Below are 17359 nucleotides of genomic sequence, written 5' to 3' on the forward strand. Positions count from 1 at the left end.
AACCACCACACACAGAAATGTCTGGCCACAGTGTAGTCCTAAAGCCTGGGAAATTAGCAGCTCAGGTCACCGGAGCATCTGAAGTTGGTCATTACTAATCAGTTGTTTACAGCATAGAGATCCCCCACCCCTGGTATTTTCTGGGTCTTAAAAACCATTTCCTGGAATGTGAAGTCGGTGTGCTGGGGGCTGGTGATGCACACAATGGCCAGGCCGGGGAGGCAGGTTGCCTCAGTTACAAAGAAGCCCCGGTGGCGTGCAGGCAGAGTAGAAGAGAAATGGAGAGCCCTCACTTGACACCCTCTGACCTCAGCTGGTGGAGCTGAATGCTGGAGAGCCAGCACTGAAATTGCAGTCACTTTAGATTATTTGGAGCGAGGAGAGGCAGGGAAAAAAGGGTCTGTTGACTACAGGAAGCTGAATTCTTCCTCTGCTGAAAAGCTTATTAGTGGAAGGGGAAAAAGCAATTACTTGGCTTTTGCTAGTTCTCCGCGGCTGGGATTCGGGGCTGTGACAGCAACCCCATCACCATCACCAGCGCCTTGGACCTCACTCCAGATCCAGACTATCTGTGCTGAGACTGCCCAAACCACGTGGGAGCAGTACTCTGGGATCCCCCCTTCCAGAAAAGAGCAAGAAGGGGAGGCGTGTGTGAGTGAGTGTGTGTAAGAGAGGGAAAGAGAGCTGTCACTTGTGCTGCAGTTCTGCATGATGCTTGTATTTGGGGCGTTGGGTTGCCGCTGGGCAGGAAGTACCAGGGGACTTTTTGCCTGGAAACCTGGAATCTGGGGCATGAGGGGCTGGATTTGGTTTTGAGTATGGGTTTTTATTTTGTTTTCGGTGAGCTCATTTTTTATCCTTGCCATTGCCCCTTCTGTAAAGAAAAATTAGACATTGCTTTGAACAACTAGGGTATCGCCTCAATCTCACAGCTTTTGTGGAGGGAGACTCCCAAGGAGCCAGGAGCCAGGAAGCAGTGCACCAGGTTCCTCTCCCTTCACAAGGCCCTTGCTTGTTTGTCAGCACTACCTCGAACACGTCCTCTCTCCTTGGTGACATCCCTTGTCCTCCCTGAGAGGCCCTCCTGTGGACTCCCTCACCATGTGACCTTAGAGTCCTCCCTTTCTCTGATCTCCAGTCTCCTGTCCTGTAACTCCCAGGTGCTGGTGGTCAGCTGCCCCAAACAAATCCCCACAAACAGGCAGAAACCGTGGCTGACCGGGTTTCCACCAGTCGCCTGCGTAAATCTGCTGTGCTCACATTTAAGCTCACATAGCTGCTGCTTGTTTGGACTACCCTGCCTCTTTATCCCTTTTATATTTTCTACATATAAAAAGGAATTTCTGATTTTGCCACCTTAATTGGATCTAGCTAAATTTTACACAGCTAGATTTTCAGTTCATTGACCCATTTCATCTTTTCTTGCTTATATCTCCATTCTTCAAATGATCTCTCTTGAAGGCTCAGTTTTCTGTCTTCATTTCCATTCTCCTGGAACATCGCCTGTTCTTTGCAGCCATTCACCAAAGTTCTTCAGTAGTCAAGGTAATTCGTAGATTGAACTCCTTTCAGGTGAAATTGATCTGTTTTCTCTTCATAATGTCTATTTAATTTTAATACATGATCTTACCTAGGCTTTTTTTTTTTTAAATGTTTCTCACTGGCTACTATCTAAATCCTCCTTCTTCTCCTCTCTTCACAAATGCAGGGGAGTCCCTTACCTGGTCCCCCAGTCCCTGGGCATCCTCCTCTGGGCCAGTGCACTGCTCCTTGGTGGCTCTCCTCCACGGCTGGCTTGTTTGGGTCCCTTCCCTCACATCCAGCTTGGCCTGACAGAGGGAAGCTAAACCTTTCATTTGTGTCGTTTCCTTTCCTTATTCTTTTTCTGCTTAAGGTATATATTTCACTTGGGGAAAAAAATTACCCACTTAGGAAATTTGGGGGAGGATTCTGACTTAAGGATTTCCCTCTCTGTAGACTGGTACTTCCTCTGGTTGCAGCACACGCCCTGAAGAACTTAAGCATCTCCTAAGTTCTTTACAAATGTAAGTATGTGCTCCAGATTTTTAATAGGTCCCCCGTTCCTGTCTGAAGTACCAGTTGTCTGTCACTAAACCGCACTCTTGTGCTCAGATCCTTGACTTTTTCATCTCAGGGCGATGTTTGTCTTTGGTTTCATGTATTCATTGTTTTCTAATGTCCCTGCCGTTAGAAATTATGGGTGTGAGCCTAAAATTTAGATAGTGTTGAAATGTCCACCTTGATGACCATTGCTGGGTGTTTTTGTGCCTTGAGACATTTTGCTGTATACACTTGGGGATGTGTAATGGAACACATTGCTTTTCAAGGGCTGCTAGGCTCTTTTTAGGTCTCAGAAACTCCTCATAGGAGGAAACGCTAGATAGACGCTTAGTCTACAATAATAGTAGCTCTGGGAGACTTGAGGAAGGGCTGCTGTGGCTAAAATCATTGTGAAAGTGACATTTTGTTAAACTTTAGGAAAAGACAGTTTCATTATACATGATCCAAAATTTTTGTTTTTAAGTAAAAACAGGCTTTGGATTCAGCTGTTGGCAATACTTCCGAAGTTTCTAAAGTAGGAGGACAAGGATCCAAGAATTTTCTTTTTCCCACTCAGCACAGAAGAACTGTACAAGGTGCCTGTTAAAATGACAACAATTTAGCAATCCCATCTGCTTTCCCCCCCATTAATGCAGGAAAGCTCTTGAACGTAAACCTTTGGATTTTCTCTGCACCTCAGCTTCCTGCTTCAATTTCTTTGCAATTTCCCAGGAACTGTCAACTGAAACATGTTGCTTCTGCTGCCTATTTGCTTCAGACTGAAGTGCGTTTGGAGACTTGATGGTTTTGGAGAATGGCCCAGTTTTTGACTTTGCACGTGTAGACGCATCCTTAAACGTCGCGGGTCTGACCATAAGTGCTGCTGGAGGAATCTTCTTGCACTAGGCAATGTGAAGCAGGCACCTGAAGGCACCCAGGATGCTTGGAGATGGAGGAGTCTGTTTTCTGTCACCTCCAGGGCTCCTGTGTGTTCTTAGCCCTGCATTCTTGGATGTGCTGGACTGTACAAATGCTGTGACCTTTGCGCACACTTGGGTCTGGCCAAAGCAAAACAGGTTTAGCCAATGTTTTTCTGAGTGAAATGTTGCCTGAAGTTGGCCTGATTTCTGTTCCTGGGATTTGGTTTGGAAAGTGTAAGCCTTTGTTTGTGCTTTGTTTTTATGAATCAGCGTGTTTCACCAGCTGTGCATATAAGTGGTTTATGATCATGCAAAACAAAGCTCATTGACAGTCCCTTACTCTGCCAATCCGCTGGTGGGAGTAAATGAATATTTCTGCCTGAATTTGGTGCTTCATGGGGGTAAAGCTGCTTTCTGAGTACGTCAGGGGCTCTTCAGACAATCTGGGCTTTAGAGTAAGGCAACAGACAAACTGGAGATCCAAGTCTCTCATTTGTATGTCATATGACTCATACTTCTGGGGTCATTTTTTTTTCTTCTCAGTTGTATGCTGTTGGTTTTAGTGGTCAGAACACAACATTTACTTCTTTTGAATTTGCTTTTTTGCATACATATCTTTGCAAAAAATTCCAGTTCCCTTTGTGATTGCATAAGCACCCTAGATCTGCACGGCTGCCCTTCCACCCTTCCTCCCTTCCTCCCTTTGCCATGGCTCCCATATAGATTGAGACCGTGGCCCGACATCACCGTCCGAGTTCCCGTCATGAGAGCCATCCCACAAGGTTTCGCTTATGCCCATTAGGTTCTAATCACCATCCGTTAATCTCACTTCTGGTACATCCTGTTCATTTCCCACACACCTTCATTTGTACATAGAGGCCTAAGTACACTCACAGGCCTTCCTGGACTTTTTAAAATCCATGTACTTCAAACATTTTCCAATTAAAGAAAATAAATAAGCACATCATAGATACAGTCTCTCTTGCCCCCTCCCTCCCTTTTTTCTTTTTTTTTTCTTTCTTTTCTTTTTTGCATTAAGCATAAGATCTCTGACATGCCAAGTCAGTTTTGACTCAGGAGATTACCAGTCTTCTTTAATGGAAACTGTGAATTTTTTTTAATTTTCTCTCTTTCTATCACTCATGTGTGTTTATCTGTCTTGTCTTCTCCCTTCCAAACATGGAAACCTGGCAGTGTTTATTTCAAGCAGGGTGTTATTGAAAGACAGATGCTTGTAGGGACTGCTCAGGCCTCACACCTGGAATGTTAAAAAGCTTTCAGGCAGATCTGTTCTGTCGAGCAATGTCCCTTTCTGTAGAGGAGGGGTTTCAGGAGGGAACTGGAACCCCTCAGGGGCGCTCCCCTTCTGGCCCCCCATGTGGTCACACACCAGTTCTGCCCATACCTGCAGACAGCTTCCATGATCTCTTCACATCCATGAAATGCTTTGCTCTGATCAGCAAGCCCAGGAAACCCCTTCCTCCTCCATGGAGACCCTCCTTTTTCAACTGCAGCCATCTTCACCTTTACCTTTCGAATATCCTCTCTTGAAGACACCACTGTTTCTTCTCTTAGTCCTGTCTTCCCAGGAGCACCCCGAGTTAGAATCATTGTTTTGCCTGACCACTCTGTTTTCAACAGCCTGCAGAGGGGCACCCTTCTTGGTATCAAGGGCCTTCTCTTTTGCATGCCTCCTCTTTCCAGAATATTCCAGTTTGGTGTGAGGTTAAACTGTGCAAAATACTGTTTGAAAGAAAGGAGGAAAAGAGAAAGGAACTTGTCAAAATGCATTTGTTAGATCACGTTTTAAATGAAGTACAATTGAAGGTAGTTTTTGTCCAAAGAAAGGAAAAACCCCTGCAAATCCGCTGAGCTCCCGGAGAGCACGCCTCCTTTGTCGCTGTGCTGACATTGAAGTGTAATTTTTCATGGTTATTTGGACTGGAAAATGGGGGGGAAAGGGAGAGATGGGTCTGCGATTATTTCCCATAAATGACAACACAATCACATCACGCTCCGCTACAAACATGCTCAGGGAATTTGCCTTTTTTACATTTCATGTGTGAAAGTAACAGCAACAATCATGGCTCTGTAGAAATCCAAGGGACTAATCCCTGCTGAATTCAGTTTACTTCAGAGTTCTGGGACGTAGCTGGCTTTCTTATTTCGCGTGGATTCCGAGGCCATTTCAGGGTTGGGTTTGTATTTCACAAACTGGAACTCACACCTTTCAGTTTTTTTTTTTTTTAAATCTTCCTGTGAATAGCCACCAGGCGAGTCAGCGACATATTTAGTTCCGTTGTGCTTTGTCGCCGCACATCTGCTTTTATCCTTTCTGGATTTCTGCAGGGGGCAGCCCAGGTGCTTTTGCTGAGAACACAGATAAATGGAACTTGTCGAAATACTGGCGTTAGGCGTTTCCTCCCTTTTCTCCTCTCTTGACCCCCACCCACCCCCTTAATTCTAGTGTGGTTTTGACAAACTGTTCAAATGACCAAGTGGCCTTGCCTGGGAGAGGAAAAATGGCAGGACTCGTCCCTCACCACACAATAGCAGCATTTTTCACTCCATGCTCCGGCGTTCTGTGCTGTTCCTGCAGGAGGGACAGCTCAGGGAGGAGACATTTTCTCTGGGAGGCATCAGCTGCTTTGGACCCATAACATGCTCCCTCCTGTCCATGCTCCAGTCGGAGGTGAAGTTAAGTACAAAAGCAAATGGAGGGGACCCCCCTGCCCCTGGCTGACATCCTCGTGGCGCTGGACCTCACTTTACCCAGCAGGGGCTGGCCGCGCAGACTGCAGCTCGGCCCAGCTTCCCAGGCTGCCTCTGGCCGCACAATCCCCATTTTTCTTGTTTCTGTAAACAGTGGCGAGATCTTCAAATATACAAAAGCATAAATGGTCTCTATTCCCCAATTAGTCATTTTTAATAATACCCAGACTTGCCTGCAAAGTGTTGATTTCTACTGCCCGATGCCAAAAGTCAGGGTCAAGGAGGTGGGGGACAGGAAAGAAGGTCGGGTGTGGGGGTGGTGAGGAGGCCGAATTCCTTCAGTGTCGGGCTGTCCTGTGAAGCCTGCCCCAGAGGCCCCTCGGAGGCTGGCAGGCCTCCACCAGAGACCTCTCAGGCTCCGGCCAGAAACACCAGCCAGGCCCCAGGTGTGTTTGGTAAATGAGCACCTCATGCTACAAGGAACCCTCGTGGTCAAATGATCGATTCAAGGTTCTCTGTGCCAGTGGAAGGGTGTGTGTCTGATCTTTTCCATGTCCCCTGGTTCTCCTCCCGCCTATGTCCTGGCAAGTTTTGATGGGCTGAAATCTGTTTATAAATGTCATCTTTGAGAAAGAAGGTGGTTTTGTTTAAACAACTGGTTAGGAGCTTGGCCAATCTGACCGATTTTTAAGCCACCAGGTGGGGAAATGACCTGTAGGAGCACCGTGTGGAGTCCCGAGGAGAGCAGCCAGGCCACAGCACCTGTGGAGGGGGACCAGCAGCGGCTGCTCCCTGGCTCTGTCCCTTAGACTCAGTGGGAGAGGCCCTACTCAAGGGGAGATGGCAGGCGACAGGGGGCCACTGTGCCTCTCATCCACATGGAAAACCCACTTTGACTGAAAGCCTGGTGCTCTTTTGGCACACTGCAGTTTTGACTTCTTGTTGAAAGAGAAATGACATCTTATCCTAAGAAGGTGGGAAAATCTTACACTCCTGATGAATAAATGAAAGTGCTGGCTGCAGAGCCCTGTCTGTCCTGCCATCCCCGACGCCTTCCCACATCAGGGGTCCTGCCGGGTCTACCACAGTTATGTCTCACGACAGCCCACTTATCAGTGTCGATGTGCATCCCAGGCCCATCCATTTCTGACTTGGCGTCTTCCTTGATGAGTCTGTACCTGCTAAGAAGTAGAAAGCAGATTGGACAAAGTTGGTCAGCAATTAAAACAATATTCAGGGCTTGTCCACGTGGGTGGTTTTGTAAATGGCCTGTTCTGTGTGCTCCAGTGAGAGCGTGTTGTCTTTACTGAGATGCCAGTAGAAGGCGTGTGATGAGAACAGTTTGTATCATGATAAGCAGGCCACCTTGATTGAGGGGAGCCTTCCTAGAGCTGGGGTGTTGTCACCCCATAAACCAACTCACCGGAAGTTCCCTCTCAGGCAGCCTCCAGTCAGATTGCCAGGCCTGGAATGATACTGCAGAATAAAACTGGGGAACAGACGTTACAGAAGATGCTCTTGGCGGAGCTGCTGGTGGCTTGTTACCTTCAGGAAGTGGGTGCAAATGTGCAGTTAGGACACAGCCCTTGATTCCTGGAGAGTCACTGACTGGTAGGACCTTGGATCATCATGCAGTGAGATCCCACTTCAAAATGTCCCAGAGAGTGAGTGGCCCACACCTGTGGGTATAGCCACTATTGTCACTACCACTGCCTCTTCCTCTCTGGCATGAAGAGAGAAGATGGGACTAGACTTAACAACTGGGAACATGAGGGTTGTCTTTCTGTCACCATTGCCAGTCACATCCTGTTCCAAGTTTCTACTGTAACAGAATTTTAGTGCCCTGGATTTTATTTGAATCATGTGGTATAAGCCCTAGTAGTCATCTTCTCTGTTGTAGGATTGGATCTGATCTCTGTTTGCAAAATAAAGCATACATACCCTGTAGAGTATCTGCAGCCAGGAGAGGTTTCCCCTTGACAGTGAATCACCAAGAGACCTGGACCCACCATGTTCTTCCCTCACCTTCCAGTTGTGCCAGCCAAGGCTGAAAGAGCACAGCTGACTGGCCAGGGCATATAGTGAGTCTCAGAGTCCTGTACCTTCACAGGAGGTGCAGGAACAAGAGGACAAAGCACAGTCCCAAGTCCCTCTCTACCCACCACAGAGACACCAGCAAACGCCACTTGTAGCCACCACCCTCTGTGTCACTCCTGCTGGCCAGAGTGTGCTGAGCCTTTCCCGCCTGCCTCCGTGGTCGCCCTTGGGTTAATTAGGTTGAAAACAGAGAAAGGAAAAGCTTTAACCCTATCTTCAAAGTAAGCAGATTGGTTATTTTGTTTTTCAAAGAAGAGGGTCCTATATACAATTAAAACTTGTTTCTGGTAAACCTCATTCCAGGAAGGATGAGCTTTTAACAAAAGGCCTTTGACAGCTGCAGGCTATTTCATTTTTTTTAATGCCGAATGAAAAATCAATACATTTTTCTGGGTTATACATATTCAGAACAGGCCTGATATTTCCATTAGAATGGAAAGTGGGTGTCTGTGCACATCTCGCCTGTCAGAGCTGCACCACCGCATTTTCCAAGCCACTGCTAAATATTTCAAACCTGATTTGATTGTGGTTCATGACAGCTAATGTTTCTCAGTTCTTGAGCCTGCCGACAGGCAAACGCACTCCCCCCAACCCCGCTCCCCCCAAAGAAAAAGGAAAGAACAATTTCATTCTTCGGGGATCACAGATTGGTGCATTATTTAAGTAACATGTTCGTGTGAGAGTGTTGGGTACCGACACCCTGATTCTTAGGAGAATTTCCAAATTTCTATCACATCTAGGCACTGTGGGGGCTTTGTCAGGTTTGAATTAATCTACATTATCCTGTTAAGAGTGAGGAACAGAGGGACTAGTCTTAATCATTGATTGACTCCCCTTTCTTTCAAGCTTGTAAGCGATTTGTAAAGTACCCTCAATGGACACGTCACTCGGCCCCCGTCATTTGGGGGAGCAGTACCTTTTTTTTAAACAACTAGAACATTTTCATGAGTGACAATTTGGGGAGCGTATGTTGTGGGTGGAATGCTGACTTTGTGATGATCCCACTTCTATTTTTGGCTCCTGCCTTGTGCTCCTTCCACAAACCAATTTCCAGGTTGTTCATAAAATGGTTACAAATCCCTACGGGGTTGCCAGTTGGCACATGCACCTCCTTTGGGAGCAGACTTCACCACAAATGGGGGAGTCATACTGTCACCTTTACCAAGATGCTAACTATGAGGTGTGTGAAGAGAACAGTTTGCATTTGTGGTGAGCAAAACCACCTCGATTGAAGGGGGACTTTCTGGGACGATGGTCTCATCCTCCTGAAAAGTGAAACCGCCTTGGGAATCTCCCCCTTCTAGAATGTACTCATCTGTTGGGATTCTTCCACTGGAGGGCTCTGCCTTTACTATGAGTGACAGGAGAAGGCCAGGTTTGGACTCGCCCTAGGAAATGCTGCTTGGGAGTTGTAAGGAGGAGGCTGGGAGGGAAATAGATTTTTAGAGGCCTCAGTCACGGTTCTACATGGAAGTGAAGGCAGAAGGGACCTGGAGGCCTCTCTATTTTTTAAGATTTGCTTCCATTTCCTTTTCACATGAAAATATGTACAGTGGGGAGTGGGTGCCCTCACTTGGGGGCTACATGGGGCACAGGCTTCCCAGTGGGCCTCTGCGGTGTCTTAGAGGCACCTTCTCTGGTGCCTAAAAGAGACCTGTCCAGGACACGGGGTACTCTGGGCCTGCTGCCTCCTGCCAAGAACCAGGTGACACTGAGGAGTAGTCACCCAGGTCCTGGCCACACCCTTGAGAAAGCATTCCTGGGCTGCTCTGATTGGGGTCTGAAATATTATGAAATGCTTCCATCTTCCAGGGAAGATGGTTTTGGTGTGTCTGTTTCAACCTTGAAAATGGTCCCGTGGCTATTGTGTGTTCTGAATGAAAGCCTCAGTCCAAGTCCTCACTTGTTCCCACCATCTGCCTGAACCTGATATTTCAGGGGTGGAAACGTGCAGCTTCTGTAGTGACGCCAACCAGTGGTCACTGACTTCACGCCGGGAAAATGCAATCAGTGGCCTGTGGGGAAAAAACTTCCCCTCCATTCTGGGTCTGCCAGCACATGTGTATCCAACAGATCTCTAAAAGGAACAAGGGCTAGATGACAGCCCCGGGAGTTGGCGTATAAATGCAGCTCTCTGCAGAGTGGTTGCTGATCCGCCCTGAATCCCACGTTTCCAGGGACAGGACCCCATGCCTTTCCTTTGGGTGCCTGAGACCTGGCTCTTGGTGAGGGGCCTGGCTTTACACTTTGGGGGACCAGTGAAAACACACCCTGTCTGCAAAGCATTGTGGGCCTGAGCTGTCTGGACAAATTCGTAGTTTGTATCCCTGCTTTTTAATCATTTCTCTACCTTTATTGGTATTCAGAGCTCACAGTTTTCCGGTTACCGTCAGCCTGGGCTTTCATCCATTTTAAAGAGCCTTTTTCCTTCTCGTTGATGATGATGATGGTATAAAGACAGATGGTGTAACTGCTTATGAATGTCCTATTTTATTTCTCCAGGACCAGACAGTTCACTTGGAGACGTAGATTATTTCCACATGCGCAGGTTAGGCGGCCCAGACTTGCCTGCCTCCTGCAGCCAGCTGCCCTCCCGGCCTTGCCATGCGGAGGGCGACACCTGTAGGTGCCAGGTGGAACTGCAGGGAAGCTCTGGCTTGGCTGAATGGGACCTGGTTTTTAGCTGGGTTGAGGGACACCGACTGATTCCCTGTAGAAGGAGCCTGCTTGTCCAGAAGTTTCTTAATCATTTTTTCTTCCACCACACATGTAATAACAGTCTTTGAGTGAATGAGTCACAAATGATAACAGTCAATCCAGGAACCTTAGAAGAAGAAAAAAGAGAGAGAGAGAGAGAGAGACGCAAAATCAGCTCCTGAAATAACCTCTTTAGTTTTTTCCTCTCATTGGAACATGGCTGCCTTCATTTTCTGCTCACAGTAGGGCAGCAAGAGGAGACAGCACAGGCCCAGGTGGGCCTGCAAACGCTGGCTCCAGGAGTGCTCGCCAAGTGCCACCCGGTCTCCTTGTCCTTGCTTCAAAGATCTGTTCATTCTTTACAGTCTCTGTCTTTGGATAGATTCATCCTGGGGTCAGTGCCAGGTGACAGTGAGTTTTTAACTCTGCTCCAGCAACTGAAGGCCACATAATGCGCAGGAACAAGGCGCTGGACTTGGAGATTGACTGCCCAATAGGTAAACTCCTTCCCTCCTCTGCTGAGAAGCGCCTTCAGACATTGTCACCACATCAGGGCGTTGTCAGTTTGCAGATGTGAGACTTTCCAGCTAAGGTGACACTGTGTGTGTACTAGAGGGGTGAGACCACCAAGCCATCTCTTTGCCTAATCAAATTTGATCGATGTATTCATACTACAGATTCTGTGTACCACAGCATGTATTGGGACAAATGAGTATATTTTGAGACCTAACTAAATTTGGGTAGACCCAATTTAATGATATTGCTTAACTGAAGAGCTACTTAAAGATGCATTTTGTAATTTTAGATTTGAATTGTTTTGTCAAAAGCCTAAAAAATGTGCATGAAACATCTTGCCCAGACATCTTTGAGATGGTGCAGGTACCATGCCTGGTAACTTTCTTGCTGTTACTCTACTAACACCTACATGTTTTTTCTACTGAATGATGTATGATGTTACATAGGACTGTATATATGATTAACTTCAAGCCACCATTGTATGATTTTTCTCTGAACTAAAAGTAAGGTGAAGAGGCTCGATTTTAACTTCACTATGAATGAGACAAAAACAGAGACATAGAAATCACACGTGGAACCCTGAATTGGAGTTGAAAATGAGCAGTGGCTTATTTCATCTGTATTTGCCACAATTGCCTCACAAACCCCTTACTGTTAGTAATGAAGGAAAACATTCCCTGATCCCTTGTTCATGTTCCCAGTCATTGGACCTCCATCATCTTTCTGGAAGAATTAGGAAAATATGATTCTAAAATGATGCTTTCTTCTTTGATTGTTTTAGAAACCCTTTGAGGTCAATTGACTTTTACCTCTTTTACTTCACTTTGTGGGATAAAATTCAGAGGCAATATTATGGAGGGTCAGAGGGTGTAACACCTACGTTATTTAAAAGTGGAGAGCTCTGTGGTGGAATCAGCCAGACTCTCATGTAGGGTTCCCTGTTCCTAATGGGTCTGGTCTGGTGCCAGCCTGGGTTGATAGAGAGGGCACCTCTGCTCTGTACTGGAGAGGTGTGCTCTTCAGAGTCTCCTGATAATCTCATCAATATGAAAATGGTTTTTCACCTTGGTTTGTCTGCTTTCTCCATTCATCTAGCCCATTCTTACTGAATACAGGATTTAGATGATGATCCATGGGGCCAGGAGAACATAGAGAAGTGTCTCACTTTCTTTTCCTCAGCATCTAAAGAATCTTTTCTTCTTCCCCACTTGGGATGATGGCATTTTACTTCATAATTAACCTGGTTTTGAAAATGGCTATTCTTCTACCTTTGCTTTAACACTGTGATGAGTCAACCAGGCATTTCTTGGATTAGCTTTAAGCCAGTAGTGCGGAAAGAGTGGAATGATTTCAAAAGGAGAGTGTGTGAGTTTGTTACAGACTTTTATCCCTTTGCCTCTCCTCACTGACCACGGCATGCCCACAGATGCCATTAGGATTTCTAGAAACCAATCATTGATATTCTGTGACTCTTCAGAACCTGAACAACTGCAAAAAAAAAAAAAAAATTTCCCATCACAGTCAGGCACTGCCATACCCATGGCCCATGAAAGGCCCCATGAGTTGGCCTGGTCTAGTCCAATACCAGGATGTTCTGAGGATGGAGGTAGGTAAAGTGAACAGTTTTAAGTTTGGGCTTTTTTTCCATTTTCAAGTGTAGCCTACTTGCATATGACTTCAGGGCCTGAGCTGGAGTTACTGCATCAACATGGTCAGTTTTTCAATTGGAAACTCTCAAGTGAGGCATCCAGAATCTCTGAAAATACCTAGTGTCCATGCTTGGAGCAAACCACAGCCTCATACCAACTGCATCCCCAGGCCCCAGTAAATCCTTAGCAAGGTTGTCCTCTGAGGGGCCCTTGGGAAGAGGATAAGGACAGAATCATTGGCTTGGTGTTTTATAGTTGGCAGCTCCTTGGAATGGGGGCTGAGTCCTTCCTCTTCTTTCCATGTTTGAATCCTTGACGGTTTTGTTTTTCTCCTTTTTCAGAAGAAGCCATTGAAGATGTTGAAGGACCCAGTGAAACGGCTGCTGATCCAGAGGAGCTTGCTAAAGACCAAGAGAGTGGAGGCGAGAAGGACCAGAACAAGTGGACAGGTAGCGCGTGCGGCTGCCCTTAAGCCTCCGGGATTCCGCCCCTGGAAGCACGGGGCTGTCGGGGAGTGGGTGCATCTCTATCTCCCCGGGAAAACTGTGTTGGCTCTGGAAGAGAGGAGGGGGACTTCGTTTTGCTTTTTAGAGTGGTCACTTTCAGTCCCCTTTATTAAGTTATATTAAAGAATTTTAAAGTTTTTAAATGTCTGGGGGGATGCAGCAGAGGTTGTTGAGTGGCACATGATCTGGTCACCCCCATTCTCAGCCTCCGGGTTCTCTGAGGGAGTCGGCAGTGAAGGCTGGCCTTTGCCTGGACACAGCCTACAGGCTCTTGGTGTCCCTCCCCAGGGCCAGCACCCGCATGCTGGAGTCCCACCTCAGGGGAGACAGGCAGTGCAGCCAGGCAGGACATCTGACCAAAAGCAGAAGAAACTGAGGAAGCCAAGACAGGAAGTGCTATTTCTGGAAAAACTGGTGCTACGAGAGGAGGAACAGCCGTTTCTCAGGAAGATAAGATTTCGGCATTGAGGGAAGAAAGAGCTGAGACTATGAATAAAAGCTCAGGTTTTTCAAGAAGGAGCAAAGTCATTTTTGAGAAGACTTACTGGACAGATACGTCTCCCAGAAGCCATTGCGATAATAAAAGCAAATGATACCACAAGCTACGATTATTTTACTTGGTCAGCCCGATTCTCACTACCATTGTTGTTATTATAATACCTTGATTTTTTTTTTTTTTTGAGAACATATTTACCTTTTAGAGTCTATTGGTTGGGCTTTTGTTACTTTTCTCGGCAAAACTGTTCTTAAATCATGCTCGGTGCGGCCTTCACTATTTAAACAAGATACAGAATCTTGGAGAGAGGCCAGGGGAGGGCAGTGAAAGTGACTGAAGGCTGAGAAATATTGCCTCTGAGAAGAGGCTAAAGAAACTGGGGCCATTCAGCTTAGGAAAGAAAAATCCAAGAGGCAGTGGAATGACTTCCAAATATCGGAAGGGATCCCGCAGATGAGGCCACAAACGCTGTCCTGTGTTTCCTGGGAGATAGGAACTGGCCATCATGGGGGCTGAGTGAATGGATGGAGCGCTGGGCAGACTTTACCATCCATGCTGCTCAGCGCCTATTTCAACCTACGCTCGGAGGAGTCCATCGCTGAGGGATGGACTCAGACTCCCAGGGCAGGAGGACGGGATGCACATCTGTGCCCAAAGACCCCTGGTTAGGAGAGCTTCCTCCTGCATGCTTTGCCTGGACCAAGATCCTAGTTTCTGCTGCAGTATTCGGGGAAGATCTAACACGTGGTTCCAATGGCAATCAGACATGTCTATCTACAGGAGGCAAGGGAGAGGAGTTCACTAACATTGTTTGAAGACTGGGTGACCTTCTGGGCCATCTGTTTGTCATCACGATTTGGATGCTTGCTTTCTAATCCAGACTCTGCCACTTCCTAGCTGTGTGACCTTGCTTAAGGTCCCTTAACCTTGCTGTGCCTGTTTCTTCACTTGAGGTGGGATTTTAAGAAGTACCCATGAGGGGTGGAAATGTGGCTCAAGTGGTAGCGCGCTCGTCTGGCATGCTTGCGGCCCGGGTTCGATCCTCAGCACCACATACCAACAAAGATGTTGTGTCTGCCGAGAACTAAGAAATAAATATTAAAAATTCTCTCTCTCTCTCTCTCTCTCTCTCTCTCTCTCTCTCTCTCTCTCTCCTCTCTTAAAAAAAAAAAAAAAAAAAGAAGTACCCATGATACAGAAGTGCCGTGAGGATTATTGGAATGTGGGGAGGTTAGACCAGTACCCAGCATGGAGTAAGCTGTCTAAGGAGTTTGTTTGTTTAATCATTTAGTTAAATAAGATGAGGAAAGGTAGTGGCAGTTTCTCATAGGGTTCTCCCATTGGAATGTCTGGTAGCATGTGGCTTCTGGAAATTTCATTGAGAAGCTGGCAGGAGCAACATATACACAAGGATTTAGTGGGATCATGCTAATAGTATTTGGTATGCAGATAACACTAGGAAAACAATAAAAAGTGGTCCTGCTTGCAGAGCTCCTACTGGGTGCAACAGCCTGAGCCAGCAACTTTGTATATGCTGCTCAATTTCTTAGAACCAGTGTAGGACAGGCTTTGTTGAGGGCCCTTCAATTAAATCTTTTTTTTTTTTTTTTTAGTTGTGGATGGACAAAATATATTTATTTATTTATTTTTATGTGGTGCTGAGGATCGAACCAAGTGCCTCACACATGCAAGGCAGCTACAGCCCCAGCCCTCAATTAAATCTTGTTCACATGTTTATAATTCCATAGAAGCATGTCTTCATGCTGCTGTGCCATGGACAAGCTAGGCCATTGGGATACTCTAAAAAGATGCAAAATGAGCACCATAGAAATGAATGTCCTTGATAAGGCCCCACTCTCTCATGCATTCATTCAGGCAACAGGTCGACTTAATCGTTACCTCCAAAAGACAGAACAAATATGAATGAATGAATAACTCAGAGGTGCACCTTGCCAGATGCACAGTAGAAGAGAGAGAAGGGAAAATTCTTTCCCAACTCCTGCGAATGATCCTCTTTTGACCCGAAGCATAATTTTGTCTATAGCGTCTGAGTGTGTAATGACAGGCTTTATTAAGGTACTTGGGCCAATTTGATCTCGGAATCGATATAGGTGCCAGCAACTCTTCTGAGCTTTCTTTTGGATCCTTAGTATTTTATATATATATAAAAAAAAATCTACGTTTGTTCCATTTACTCCCTAAATTGAGCTGTTCCTACCTGATTAAATGTGTCGGGGAGTACTTCCTCCTGGCAAATAAATAAATAGTGATTTCACAATTTGTTCTGTTGATTAGTGGCTGCTCGTGATACAGATTAATAATATTTCAAATAGGTCTGGATAATTGGCATTTTCTCAACTATTGATTATGTAGTTTTGGGGGTTTGTTCAGAAATGGATAATCTTTATTAAAAATTTTTAGTTATTTATTTTTGTATTGAAGTAGGACTCTGGATTTCCTCTTTGGGTGCCCTTCTTCCGTATTCTTTTACTTGGATGTGAGGTCTTTTTTACCTTGGATGGCAGCGAGACAGGCAAGACAGTGATTTGAACCACAGCAGGGTCAATTCCATGATCAGTGACTGAGTCCCTACCCTAAACAGGGCACTAGACAGAGTTCCAGCGAACACAAATTCTAATCAGCAAGATTATAGGCCTCACCTTCAGGAACTCTGCCTGTCTTAAGAACAGGATTAATTCAGGTCAGTGCTGTCCAGCAGAACTTCCTGTGCCAATAGAAATGGTCTGCATCTGAGTGGAATAATATGGTAGCCATTGGCCACATGTGGCTATTGAGCACTTAAAGTGTGACTAGAACACCATATTTTTAATTTTATTTAATTTTAATGAATTTGGATTTAAATAGCCACACATGTACAGCTATAGTTACTCAAAAGAACCAAACCTAACCCTGAACGGGGGCCTTGCAGGGATGATGTTGCAGGTATCATAAAGGCTGCGGTCAGTTCGGAACCTGTTCGAGGCCCGGTTAGAGGACTTCGCTCCTATCCTTCCTGGCAGGCAAGCCACAAAGGCGCTCGCGGGTGCTGCTTCCCACAGCCCTGGGGCCAGGGCTAGTTGCTTATCCCAGTGGGCCGTCATCTTCTGATGTGCCTTGGTGTGAGACAAAGTTGGGGAGCTCTGCTTCATATACATTACCTCGTTTGATTCCCGCCCTGACCCATGAACTCAGTGTTATAAATAACCACCCTCTCACTCCTGCCATTTTGTAGACAAGAAAACAGCCCCGGAGAGCTAGAGCAAGTTGCCCAAAGGTATACAAATGGGCTCGGGTTTGCATGCTGCTTTGCTGCTTACTTGATCTCAGACAGCTGAGGCTCTCACCAGTGGGCCCATGGCCTCTGATCATTTTCTCTAACTTTCCACTCTTGTTTTAGCATAAGGAGTTGCACGCTTCCAAGTTGTGAGCTGAGAGCAGGATAGGCAGCTCCCTGTGAGTTCATAGTGAACTGGGTTGGCAGCCAGCAATAGGCCTTGTAAAGAGCCAGTGTCCTGCTCAGTCTCAAAGCAGGTTAGCGATGTAGAAAGAACTGTGTGGATTTGGAGTCAGGGAACCACCAGGTGACAAGTGAGCTTGGTTGAGGGACCTCGCCTCTAGAAGCCCTGGGTGTCTCATCTGTGAAATGTGGACAAGTGAGAGTCACCAGCCTCAGCCATCTGTGGGTTCCATGATGGTAAGCAGTGG

General features: G+C 46.3%; 1 protein-coding gene across 8 annotated transcripts in view; it reads left to right on the plus strand.

Moving 5' to 3' along the window:
* The window catches only part of ZFHX3 (zinc finger homeobox 3), a 270299-nt gene that overhangs the window by 213663 nt on the left and 39277 nt on the right, over positions 1–17359 (plus strand). For all 8 annotated transcript variants that reach the window (XR_014019598.1, XM_081273798.1, XM_081273797.1 and 5 more), the window contains one exon: positions 12994–13101. Coding sequence is in view for 7 of the 8 variants with exons in the window: in XM_081273798.1 (XP_081129924.1) it covers positions 12994–13101 (108 nt within the window). In the remaining variant the exon portion in view is untranslated. The remainder of the gene's footprint in view (positions 1–12993; positions 13102–17359) is intronic.

The sequence above is a fragment of the Spermophilus citellus genome, assembly GCF_964194105.1.
Source record: "Spermophilus citellus genome assembly, chromosome: 18".
In the NCBI taxonomy this organism is placed as follows: Eukaryota; Metazoa; Chordata; class Mammalia; order Rodentia; family Sciuridae; genus Spermophilus; species Spermophilus citellus.